The 14,256-nt window shown below is 28.1% G+C and overlaps 2 protein-coding genes across 3 annotated transcripts in view; both read right to left on the bottom strand.

Annotated features, from left to right (window-relative positions):
- The window catches only part of LOC108767493 (uncharacterized), a 9,234-nt gene extending 5,906 nt beyond the window's left edge, over window positions 1-3,328 (bottom strand). For both annotated transcript variants that reach the window (XM_018517408.1, XM_018517409.1), the window contains exon 1: window positions 3,231-3,328. The gene's annotated coding sequence lies outside the window, so the exon portion shown is untranslated. The remainder of the gene's footprint in view (window positions 1-3,230) is intronic.
- Window positions 3,329-12,971: 9,643 nt separating this feature from the next.
- The window catches only part of Prp31 (pre-mRNA processing factor 31), an 8,225-nt gene continuing 6,940 nt past the window's right edge, over window positions 12,972-14,256 (bottom strand). The window contains exons 8-9 of the mRNA XM_018517396.1: window positions 13,272-13,372; window positions 12,972-13,188 (exon numbers count right to left, since the gene is read on the bottom strand). Coding sequence (XP_018372898.1) covers window positions 13,077-13,188; window positions 13,272-13,372 — 213 coding nt within the window. The 3' untranslated portion in view covers window positions 12,972-13,076. The remainder of the gene's footprint in view (window positions 13,189-13,271; window positions 13,373-14,256) is intronic.

Genomic DNA, 14,256 nt, shown 5'->3' with positions numbered 1-14,256 from the left:
AATATCTCTAAAAATTCACCAACATACTTTCAACTTTCTAGAATAAATATTGACTCTTTATTTTGAAAAATAATAAAATGTAGTATAATTTATAATTACGAAAGACTCAAAGAAACTTGCACGAACAGGAATTGCTCGGTCACTAGTTACCCATATTAGTACGGTAAGGGTTAATTTTATAGAAATGCTGAGAGAATAAATCCTATTCTATTCTATTAACATATTCATAAAAATATGCATAAATAAAATTTATTACTGAGGGTGACTCGAAGGTGAGCCAAAACGTCTAATTACTTCATTATATCTATGGAGTCATACATGGTTTTTACATTTTTGCGCATTGTATATCACGTTGACTCTCAATTGCCCTCATTATTCCAGTCACTTTGTGCATAAATATTATTCAGAATCAGGTACAGAATATATACAAATTTCCGGTCTTGTGTGTAATTTCAATGACGGAATTTCATGCACTATATATATGCTACATTTGCGTCATTCGCAACATTTACTACACATTGAGCATGTGTATTATTGCAGTTTCTTATGTATTTATATTTTTACAGTTTAAGTGCACAAAATATAATTCAATTCTTCTCGAATCTGATCACGTTTTAATGACCGAACGTTGATTCTAGTTAATCGTTTTTGCTCGTTCGATCGGTTTCTCCAATTTCGTCATTAAGAAAACTCCTCGAAAACTTTCTCCATGAAGCAGGAGATTATTACTATTGATATAATTTCCGGCGAGATGTGTAATAATCTTTTTAACAAAGTCTCTGTTTTATTACATATTCACGTATATTTAACCAGAAGGGCGTTCTCCTCGCAGCAACTGACTTTCCGGCTGCCGCGTAAAGAAAGCAACATATTGCATAATGGAAAAAGAGATAGTTGCCCGGTGACTATATCAAAGGCGGCTGTATATAGTGTAATACGCATAACTCGACCAGCTGGTTTGAGGAAATCTTAAATAGTCGCCGCCGGGCAACGTTTTTCCATAATTTCCTCGCTAAATACGATACACCAATCAGTTCGCTTCTCATCGTCATTAATCTTATCTCTCTTTATCGAAATAATTGATTACATACCGCGCGATATGTTTTAAACTAATATCAACAAAATTTATTGAATAAAAAAATTTGACAATTAATTCACTTTAAGTTTTAATCCGATTTTTTTAATGAAGAAATCGTATAATAGTAATGAAAAATAAGGTAGCACAGGTTCACTGCCAGTTAAATCTAAAAAATCTATCTTGAAGATCTGTTGTTTAGTTTCGAGAACATATTATAGTTTAATATTTCTAAATTAATGTATATTAATATTACATATTGTTTTATTTAAATTAAAAATAATATAGATTTGACTATGTTGACACACACAACACGCATTTAAAATTGGTTTTAATTTTTTATATTTAAACTAAAGCTACGAATATATATATATATATATATATATATATATACGTATATGTAGAAAGAGAGAGAGAGAGAGAGAGAGAGAAACAGATTTAATAAAATTAAAATTTATTTAGACCAACAGAATAAAAATTGTAGAAAAAATTAAGGCTATTGTACATTGAATATTATAACTTCATAAATGTAATAGTATTTTAAGCAAAACACATTGCACTAGTCTTTCTATCAAATATTAATAAATAAATATTGACATAATTCAATATAATATACAATTTACACGAGTTTACAAAAGCTTTTATCACAGCTTTTTAATTGAACTGATTCGTGCATGTGGCATGTGCGAATGTGTAAAAGAAAAAATGAAAATATGAGTGAATTCAAACGTGCGCAATGGCATGTTACAGAAGTACTTTCTCTAAGGTAGCAACATTGTTTCAAGTCGAGGGGCTCATATCGAGAGACCTCAGAAGTCCGCCAACTCCAAGAATTTTATAAAATTAACTCGGTCACGCACGGTGGAACAGGAATTATGACACGTGCCTAGCGAGAGACCAACGAGAACCGGTTGGGCGCAACGCGAAATCATTTGGTTGCAAGATAAGGAAGTCGAGCATTTAAACTGCACTTATCTCGATAGTACAGTCATTAACCCTAGCATACCGATCGCATTCTTAGGCGTTAATTAAGTGTTAAATTTCATTATTCGGAATTTTACAAATTTGAAATTTTTCCAAAAAGAAGGGAAATTCCATTAATTAAGAAATTTTAACACGAAGTAAAAATTGGCGCATTAGAAAAAATTATAGATATTTCATTATAGAATAATACAGTTTAATATTTTAATTAAATGTTAATAAAAAAAGTATTAAAAAAATTTTGGCTCTAAAAATAGAAAGATGCAATGATACTAAATTAAAAAATTCTTATTTTAGAAAATATTTCGCTTTTTTAAAATTAATTACAAAAGAAGTGTTCAATCTGGAATACATCACGAGATTTTTAGTACAAATAATAACCAAAAAGAACGTGCAATATCATAATTATAATATATAAATATTTTTTAAATGTAAGAGATTTTTTTTAATGAAAAAGAATGCAAAAGTTTAAATTGCTACTTTTAATCTTTATGTTAAACCTTAATGTTAAAACTAAATATTTGCACATACAAGATATTAAAATTATTCTAATAATTTCTTCTAAAAATTCTTTAAATGTAATAAATATATAATAAAAATAAGTAATTATTATACTAATAAATTAGAAATAATTACAAAATAATTACTTATATACATAAATTCAAATCCGTACATCAATAAATAGAAAAATAAATAAATGTAAATAGACATAAAAAAATAATTTTTTTAGATTTTAATAAATTAATTATTGTAGAAAAATGTAACAAAATTAAATTTAAATAAATATGAATCTGTGTATAAATGATATTCCATTCAAAACTACTAAGACCCAGTTTCACAACTCATGGTCGATTCTCAACCGACGTTCAACTTGTTTCTCATCTTTTTCCAATTCTAAACTTGAAAAGAGACAATGAATAAGTTGAACTTCGGTTATAAGTTAACCGTCAATTGTGGAACTGGGCCTAAGTTTTATTTTCATATCTTTACAATTTCAATTTATATTAACACAATTGTAATTTATATAAATAAAATTTAAAGAATCGAAATTTTTCCGAGTATCTTTATTAAAAACAAATAACAATCAACACAATACGATGATGTATGGCTAGAATCCCTTAGTTCTTCAAAATATATTTTGTTGAAATTTCACTGATTTATAAAGTTCACTTACCTGTCACTGACGAAAATACTAGGACAATTCAATTCAAAACGGATAAAATACTGCAAAAGATTAACAACACACGCGTGCTTTATCTTGGCCAGCCGACATGTCACTCTCTTATATAGCGTATTCCGCTGAAAGTTGCCTCCACCAGATGAAGTGGATTCGGTCCTCTTCAAGGTAGTGGGAGACTCCTCACGTCTGCATCATCGCACTTTTTCTGTAGGATGCACCTGTTCAGAAGTCCGTCAAATTTATTAAAATAATATAACAAACTTTTATGTGCTGTTACTATCATTTGTTAATTAAAAGTATATTTGATTGCACTACCAGTGAATTTTAATAACGATAAAGAATTATTAGAAAGAAATCTAACTTATATAAAATCAAGTAAATACATTTTATTCTTATACTCACTAAGAAGATAAGTCATCGAAAATATAATTACATATATAATTAATGCCTTAAGCTTGACTGAATATAGCAATTTCAGGTCTTAATAAATATTTTGTTTTGAGTTTCATAAAATATGAAAACTAGACTTAAAAAGTCAAACAATATAATAAAGACTCTTCAATTAATAATAAAATAAAATAAACTTATTGATAGATAGTACCACATAAAACATTCTTTTGTAAGTCTTCCAACGTTAAAGGCTCATTTCTAACTGGGAATGTTGCAAAGTTATTACGTGATATTGAAATCTTCGTGAGATTTATAGTAGTTACTGAGATAATTAGGAGAAAGAAAAGATTTCTTGATTAATTAATTTACAGTTTAAGCGAATCTCATATTCTCCTACATCATAGAGAATAAAAACTTTTGCAATCGTTCCTTATCCTTTTCATTCAAAACTCAGAAGAAAAAACTAGGTGCACCCACGTGTGAAGCCCATGATATTGAAATTTTTGCAGCGCAATTGCGAGGAAAGCGTAATTGTAGATCGTAATTGTTGAGGAAGCAAGATGTACTCTCCAATATATCTTGCAGGGTAGTATAGTATAGAATCAAGATCGCATCTTAATTAAACGCAAGATGCACGATAGGATGGGAATGCATAATTAAGCATGAAACTCTATTAATCTGATCTGTCGATCATTCCGGAAGATCAGCCTGCGGATCTGCTGGCAGAAAGTGAATCACGCCCTTTCCTGTGTGTCGTTCCTTTTTCCTTTAACTTTCCACTATTCAACCATCCAACTATAGATAAACAGATAAAGGAGCTTACTGCTGTGGAGCACCTTATTGTACGCTCCATCAGAATAACATGTGCAATTATATATAGTATACACAGCAAAAACATAATCCGATTTAATCGAAGACATTCAATAAATACATTTTCTAAAAATTTCGAGAAAGAATAAAGACATTTCCTTTGGACATGACATAGTAAAAATAAAGTAATAAAATAAAAAAAATATATATATGAGAAATATATTAAAACTATCGAAAGTGTTAAAATACCATTAGAAAAATAAAAATAAAAGAGTACATCAAAATACAAATACTTTTCCAAATTTTTTGTACCTTAGTTTGTACAAGTCTAGAAACTTATATTATCTTATTATTATTATTTGTTTCGTTTCTTTATATATATATATATATATATATAATTATGTAGTTATTTCATAAATAATTAATAGTCTTACATAAATAATTGCAATAAAAGCATTTTTACTTATTTCCGTTATTTTCTCTTTTCTTTTATTTCTATGAAAAGGATGATAAAAATCGGAAAATTCATCTTTATTAAAAACGGTGAAATCTCTCCAACCAAGATACATAATCTCTCTTTTCTTTCTGTGTTTGTGAAAATAATAATCGTCAATGGAAGTCATTTTGTTATTTTTAAAGTTTTTCGTTCTTAAAATAAGAAAACAGAAATTTCCAAAAAACAAATGACAAAATTAAGTGGAACAAAATTCCGAATTAAAAATTGTTTCTAATTAATCGTTAAATTCTAATAATCGTTAAATAAGAAATTGGATGATGCAGTTAGAAGGTAATTCTCTATATCTTCTTTTTTTTGTAATCATATGAGATTTATAATTACTATTAAATTTATATCTCATTTTTATAAATAAAAAAAAGACATCTATAATATTGTATATTTAAATTTTTCTGTTTTCTGTCGTAATATTTCGCTTACAAATGCGAGTAATTGCGGTTAAATAAGTCGGATAACTCGATCTGTTACGGGTGAGAAACACCTCCGGAAGTGTACAAAGTGTGAGAGAGAGAAGATAAAATTATTAATAACTAGAGTTCACTAAACTCTCTCTTGCAAACAATCGCATTTGAATGTGAAATAAATTCCAGTGGGATCATAAATTAATAGACAAGTCAAGCATTAACAATTAATAAGGAATGGGGACAATCAGATATCAAAATATTCGTAATATTCTTGTCATATACTTGGTGCTTAAGAATATTCTTGTTTCTCTCTTGTAAAAGAATTAATAAAAATTAAAACAAATAAAATAAATAGAATATTCAAGTTTTCCCGTAACATTGGCAATACATTGATTAAAAATATTAGATATATTAAAGTCAACATCACTTATAAATTGAATGCAAATGCATTACTGTATAATACCATATACGAATATTAGATAAAAACTGAAATATTATAAATCAGGTATAAAGATGTCTATGAGAGCCAACACTAGTTAGTCGTATGTAATAAATTTATTGGTAAAAACATAAAATGTACATATTACATTTTATGTTTTTACCAATAAATTTATTACATACGACTAACTAGTGTTGGCTCTCATAGACATCTTTATACCTGATTTATAATATTTCAGTTTTTATCTAATATTCGTATATGGTATTATACAGTAATGCATTTGCATTCAATTTATAAGTGATGTTGACTTTAATATATCTAATATTTTTAATCAATGTATTGCCAATGCTACGGGAAAACTTGAATATTCTATTTATTTTATTTGTTTTAATTTTTATTAAAACTCTCATAAGCATCTTTATATCTGATTTATTCGTCAGAGACTTGACTATTCATTGAAATATTATAATTTCTGTCGGAGAATATTGTTACTAATTACATATACAATCACTAGAAATTGTAATTACGCAATAAACTTAATATGCTGATTAAACGATTTATTATATAATTGCAATTAAATATATATAAATAATGATATATATATATATCTCTTTCTCTCTGTCTCCCCCCCCCTCCCCGCTATTGGATCATTTCTTTATATATTCTATATATTTTTTTTTATTTAAAAAATTGGCCCAATATATTATATTTTAGCATATATTGGTGGATAAAAAAAATAATTTTTGCTGATAAAGAAGAAATATCCACTGTGGCTCAATATTGGAATTCAATATTGGCTATAAAACAACACAAGGTGTGAACCAATGTTGCGGAACCAATTTGTAACCAATGATTTATGCTGTTCACTTGAGTCAGTAGGCCGACAAGTGTAAATGTCTGACAGATATAATATTCGCAATATGATTATTCATAAATATATTACAGTGTATAATTATTTATAGTACTAATTTTTATTTAAATCCTCAGCCAAACATTGACCAATAATAAAGTGACTAAATGAAACTGTAAACTTCTTTTTGTACGTGTAATGTGTAATAAAAAGTTCCCATTTCAATGATGAATATTCTCCATAATTGGGCTAAAATAAACAAACAATATTTATGTTTCTGAGGTGCGTTAATATAAATATGTATGACAACACGTACTTTCGTAAGAATTGAAATCGTTTTATTCACTAATCTCTCTTGATATAAAAACGTGTGCGTAATCTAGTAGATTTTATTTGAACTAGATTCCTTTCTTTTCGTTCTTTTATATAAAGTGTTCCCGAAATCAGTTTATAATATCACAATTTATATGGTCTAAGACATTAAAAGTCTAAATATTTAAAGGTCATCGGAATCTTTACTAATAATCGTAATGACATAATTTTTTAATACATCTTGTGTGAATCCTTCTAAAAATAAAAATTACTTAATAAATTACTTACAAATGAGTATAAATATATATTCTATTGTAAAATTTGCATATTTGAATGCAGTTCTAATATTTATAAAACTTTACTAATTTCATACTTATATTAACAAACTCCGAAAATATAAATATTGTTTAATTATTCTAGTATAATTTTTAGAAGCCACTAACGATATTAGAGTGGGGGTTCTATACTTGATTATATATAAAGAACCTCATAGTTTCATTCGCTTCATTAAACGTCGACGTGCAGCCGAGGAAACATAAGCAAAGATCGAAAGTATTACTGTAACTATATACTGTGAATATAACACCGCACCGACATTTACATTTGCCGATTTGTACTTAAATACTTTTGTTGATAAAAAATATTCATAGGAGAAAATGATGTGATAATCAGCGCCAATTAATTAGGAGCACTATGATTTTTACTTATCGAAATGTATCAGTGAAATTGAATTAAAAAAAAAAAATTTCAATAAAATTGGAATCTTTTACATCTTTATAAGAATGATGAATTTCTTATATAACAACAGTTTTATTATTGTAGATAAACGTCATCTTCATTGAATTCTTAATTCCAATTATTTTTAACTAATAGCTAATTAATTGATTAAGATCCTGTTAAATTAAGTTCTACTTAATTTAAAACTATGAGAAAAATAAGATTTTGGAATGTACTTTTATTTCTCTGAAATTTAAATTGTAAAAAAACATTTTTTTGTAATTTATTAAAAGATATTGATGCCTTGACATTTCTTTCTATGAAAATACTGTTTTCCAATTTAGGATCTATTTAATTTTAGAATTACAATCGTAAATAAAGTAACCAGATTTTCGCGTTTGTTATATAAAACGATTGATCTTTTTTTCTTGTTTATTGCCACGTGAAACTTGTCACTTAAAATTGACACACCTTCGTTCAAGCGTTACGTCTCGATTAAAATTTCATACATCGGTTGGGCGACGTAACTTTCTCACCGCCCCGCCCGACAGGTTTTACTTCCGCATTTGTAAAATGCTATAATATAATATTTCTTTGTTTTGTTTGTTATACAAATTCATTTATTTGTAAAGATTTTATTACTACGGTTGTTTGTAGTCGCGCGGGCGACAATTATATAAAAATAAATATAAAAATATATATAAATATCTGATATTTTAAAATAATATACTGCAATTTTTTATGACATTTGTTCAACATGTTTCTTCAATAATCCTTCATTTAAAAAATTAAGAAAAAATTTAAATAAAGTGTTAGAAAAATTCGAAGTAATTTTTATATTTAAAGAATATATAAATAAATGTAAAGTTTTAAAAAATATTCTAATACTCTGAAGACAAATACACGTTAAGCAAAGATGTGGGTTTACAGAAATTCTTGTAAAGTTTATATAAATAATGATATATAACAGTATTTGATCTAAAAATTTGCATGTACTGTTACTAGATATTGTATTAACACATCATTATACAACATGTTATTAATTAATTTTATGAGATTAATAAGAATTATTTATCGAAATAATTAGTTATATGTAGACGTTAGGAACGATATTTTATTATGCATATTGGCCATTCATCACTATCGGTGAAAAGAACGACCTTCGCCTGACAAAAGAAAGTTCGATCCGCTTCCATAAAATTTCAATAAATCGGTCGCTAAACAGTGCGTTGAATTCAATGGGAAAATGAGATCGAAAGTTGTGGTTCTCCACCCATGGAGAAACTTACCACTGACACGCTTTGTTTAATTTACTCCGATGGTATCGACAATGGATGCCAATTATCCTGGAACGAAATAGTAATAACACTTTGATTCCCCCCTCCTTTTTCTACGAGTCACACACATTACAATTGGAAGTATAGATAAAGATTAACAACTTAGTTAACCTATTATCAACTAATTGATCTATTATTTATATTGCACATACTAGACAATATAATTTATTATTTTTATCAATTGCTTAAATATACACTTTGGGCTTAAACATTAAAGATTAATAATATTAACTATATAAATTAAATTAAGACAATTTATATAAATTTAAATTAAAATAATTCGATAAAATTATTTATAAGGATAATGTCCAATAAAATCCTCAAAATATCCAATATTATCACTCCATTCGAACTAAAAACGATTCCAAAGAGAAGTGGACATTCGGTGTTGCACATTCAGACGTGTAACAGAAATACTTTCACCGAGCATTTGGACCTGATGGAGAAAGTTCTTTCAACCTCTGTTACGTCTTTGTTAATCAGAAATTCGACTGGAAAACTAATGAGAATTAAAAATTTGAATCTAATTTTTATATCTGATTGTAAGATACATCTAACACCGTTTTATATCGCTTTCGAAACCCTCCAATTTAACTTTTATTTAGAATACTTTTTATCTAAAATCAACGCTTTCAGTGAAATAATACTTTTTGTTAAATTCAAATAAAATATCCTAAGACGAAAATGTAAAAGCTATTATATACGAAAATTGTTAGCCATAATAGATTCAATGAAATTGTTACATAATTATATTTTTAGTCAAATTTTTAGTTCGGACTGATCATGTTTCTTTAAATGATACGATGGTTGAAAGAAACCATCAACGTACGAATACAAAATAATTCATCATAAAGAGATCAAACACATCAAAATGCTAAGATTGTCGAGACGTCATTATGAGAGGAACGATTATGGCTGTTGTACTTAAAACATATTTATAATCAAAGCACATAAGAAATAAGCGAAGGAGGAACGAATACTCGAAGTTTTAAAAGAGAACAATTTAGAAAAATAGTAAAAGGATCAATATTACAGGATTGTGTGTTAGGTTGTATAAACTTAAGAAATTCCAAAAATCCAGTAGACACATATATAAGCAAGATTATTCACATAAGCCTTTATGATGAAAGATAAGTTTCCAAGCAAGTTAATTCTTGGAAGTAAAATTGAAGAAAACAAAGTTATACCCCGGATAAGACAGTTATTATTTCATCTTTTAATTTTTATTAAGTAATTGAAATATTTACTTTTGCCAACACTTTTTTCTTGAGTGAGTTCTTCATAGGAAATAAAAAATATCCATTCTACAATCTGTAGAAAATAGAGAGGTTTGGAATATCAGGAAGATTTTTATTAAAAGAGACTATCACGGTTTTTCTGTAAATTCAAGGACAAATAACGAGATAGGAACTTGAGGAGGAACATCATCATAAGAATAAAGGATTTGCGATAATCCTCCTTTTATTTAAAGATATCGAAAAGAAAGTGGAAGAGAACATCGTCTGGGTCAAAAACGGAGAAAGGAGCATTAAAATGTAGAATCAGAATTATGATAGGATCGATTCAGTCTAAATAAATTCAGAAATGGCGTGTTACATGCTAACTGTTCAAGTTTAAGGCCAAGGTAAAGCAAGCAGAAGAGACTCTGGTGGAGTCAATTAATTGCATAAGTTTCTTCATTACTGATTGTTGAAATAATCCTGATCTTGAAAAGAGAGAACAGTATTATGTTTCTTCCTTATAAATACATTACTCTGATGAAAATTTTTAATTTTTTCAGAATTTCTTAAAAGAAATATGACATGAAATTTTTTTTACAAACGTATTCAAATCGGGATAAAGAAAATGATTTTAAAATCTCAGTTAATCACTAAACTTTTCTTAATCTCACTTCTGTTAGATAAGAATTAACTGTATTTATTGTGCAGGTTGCATTATTGTTCGTGGCATAAAGATTACAAAAAAATCCAGAAATAATAGAAACATAAATATAACAAAATAATGTTTATATTAATTCACGTGAGATTTTAGATAAACAAAAAAAAATTATGATCTTACATGAATAATCACGTAACAATCGGTTCGTTTACAGCAACAGTTTATGCAACAGAATTCAAACTCAATCTCGAAAACGAGCAGCAAGATGCGGAAATCTGGCGTAGCACGCAATGCAAATTTTTCATTTCCCGATATAAACCGATTTACATATATAAAATGTATTGCGTAAACACATGTCATTAAAATGAAATAGTGTTCAAACTCAAGTGTCGAAGAATATGTATGCAAGGTGTGGTTCTTAGTAATCTTTATTCACAATTCAATTGAAAATGTCACGTTTTGATTAACATTTTCTATTCTTGTTATCATAAAGACATGAAATAAATTTTATGTTGCCCTATATAATGTATCTCTGAATATTGTATAAAAAGAGAATAAAATAGAAATCTCAAATTAAGTATTTATATATACAATAACCTACTGCAGTTGTTCATGTACAGATATAACTAATACAGCCTCTAAAAATACATCAATAAATTTGTATTTTCTACAATTTTACAATTATATATAATAGATTATTTTATATAAAATTGTACTATATAAATTTTATATTAACTTCATATCTACATATTTTTCTCTCTCTATCTTTCTCTCTTTATCTCTAGCTATCTATATCTATTTCTATTTCTTATTTTGCCATTCTCTCTCATTTATAAGCAATATAAAAGAATTTGCCATTCATGCACAAATAGCGATACGAGCCGAAACCCATTTATAATTAGCCTTCAATTATTATTGAATAATATCGATGTGAAATCGAACACTTTCGCCGACGAAGGTTTTGCTATATTTCGTTCGATCGCGGATGTAATATAAAGCATGGATATAATATGAAGAGACGAAGCAATACCTATATCTCCCTACAGAAGATTAATGCCAGCAAATGGTTGAATTGCGACAGAATAATGCATAAATCAAGTAGGTCATATTTTAACAACTTTCTAAAAAAAAATTAATATATAAATTATTAATTAGAAACTAATAAGAAAGTAACACTGTAAACTTTTACAGTCTAGTAATTGTGGTATCACCCTAGATCTATACCTAAATCTCTTTTTTTTATTATCTAACCATTAAAGCTCCTGAGTCATCACAGCCATATTAAATCGTGACGTCAGAAGCGAGAAATGACAGGTTAATTTTTATTACGTGGCATTTGTAAATAAAGACAATTTGGATAAAACAAAATGATGAGAATGCTTTAAAACATTTGTAAAAATGGACGAAAACTATGCTTATCCTCCCTGACAGTCAGTAAATAATCGTAAAAAGTAATAAAAGGCACGTGTAAGTGAAAATAAGCTACGCATGCACATTGAATAAAATTAAAAGCACTTCATGTTTGGCTTTTACCACTTTTTACGATTATTTACTGACTATCAGGTGGGGATAAGCATAGTTTTCGTCCATTTTTACAAAATACATATTTTAAAGCAATCTCATCATTTTGTTTTATCCAAATTGTCTTTATTTATAAGTGACATGTAATAAAAATTAACGTGTAACTTCTCGCTTCTGACGTCACGATTCAATATGGGTGTGATGACTACTCAGGAGCCTTAACACCATGCGACAGTATTTTTCACATACAAAAAAATCGATATGTTTGTGAAAATAGACATATTTTTTAAGAAAAAAATTTGAGAAATTTGAGCAATTTTTTTATTAAAAATGCATTTTTTAAATCATTTTGTTCTGCAATCGCTTTAATTTTATCATTTTTGAATTTTACAACAAATTTTACATGGAAATACATGATTTTCACATAATTGTACAATTTTATCTTGCACTGCATCCAAATTACCTCCTCTAAGTTTCAAATGTGTATACAAAATTTCGAAAAATAGAACGCACTTGTATGACAGATTTCGTTTCTACTTTCACGGACACATCGATTTTTTCATATATGAAAAAAAATTGTTTTTGTTACACGGTATAATCAGTGGGCAAATATATATATGAATTCAATAAAAATAAGGAGTAAATTGGTTTTTCAAGGATATCAGTCTTCATCGCAGCGATAAATGATGTATACATTCCATTGCAGACTCGTAATCGTTTGCAAGATCACAGGTACATTTTTTATTTAGTAGTCGATTATTATCCATCCATATTTCAACTCTGCTCAATAAATTAAACAATTAATACTTACAATCAAATATTGAATATACAACTTCCCACATTTATTTGTAATATAAATTTACGTTTTTTTGACTTTTAGGAAACCAGCTGTATTGGAAAAGTACTTTGCATTCGCCTCGTTCACTTTTTTCTCTGCAGCTTGCGGATTAACAATTTCAAGACCCTGCAAACACAGACAATTCTTAAAAAAAAGAAACAAAATAAAAAATTATTTTTTACTTGTACAATCCTATATTAAAATTGGTCACGTTTTTTTTAGGAATTTTTTCAAAGGGATGTTGGAGTATTCCGATTTTGATGTGACTTCGTATTCGGGGGTTTTAGGGGTCGCTCGTTCCGAAATCGTGATAAAAATTTCGAAATTCAAAATGGCTGAACGAATATGGCGGACGGAAAAGTTACCGAAATTTTAAATGTTCTTCGATTTCGGTAAAAATTTGTATCGTGAGGTTTTAGGGATCGCTCGTTCCGAAATCATGATCAAAATTTCAAAATTCAAAATGGCTGAACCAATATGGCGGATGGAAATGTTATGGAAATTTTAAAGATTTTCCGATTTTAGTGTAATTTGTTTTTAGGGGGTTTTTGGGGTCGTTCATTTCGATCTTGTTTAAAATTTAAGAATTTAAAATGGCTGAGCAAAATGGCGGTCAGAAATGTTACGGAAATTTAAAAGATTTACTAATTTAAGATTTATTAATTTATGGTGGAATTTAGTATTAGAGGGTTTATGGGGACGTGCTCGTTCCGAAACCGTGTTTTAAATTTGGAAATTCAAAATGGTTGAACTAATATGGCGGACAATAATGTTACGAAAATCTAAAAGGTTATTCAATTTTAGTAAAATTTGATAGGAAGGTAGGGTTGTATTTAGGGAAATGTTGGTGGAGGTAGCATGGAGGGAGGAGAAGAGGAACGAGAGTATGAAGGAAACGGAAGGAAGAATAAGGGAAGGTTTGGGAAATATAGAAAAGGAGAGGGGTAAGGAAAGGAAGGGAATGAGATGGTGGGATAGGGAATGTAGAGAAAAGGAGGGAGTGAGAAGAG

The sequence above is a fragment of the Trachymyrmex cornetzi genome, unplaced genomic scaffold, assembly GCF_001594075.2.
Source record: "Trachymyrmex cornetzi isolate Tcor2-1 unplaced genomic scaffold, Tcor1.1 scaffold682, whole genome shotgun sequence".
In the NCBI taxonomy this organism is placed as follows: domain Eukaryota; kingdom Metazoa; phylum Arthropoda; class Insecta; order Hymenoptera; family Formicidae; genus Trachymyrmex; species Trachymyrmex cornetzi.
Note: the sequence above shows the minus strand (reverse complement) of the source record. Positions and strands in the feature narration are given on the sequence as shown.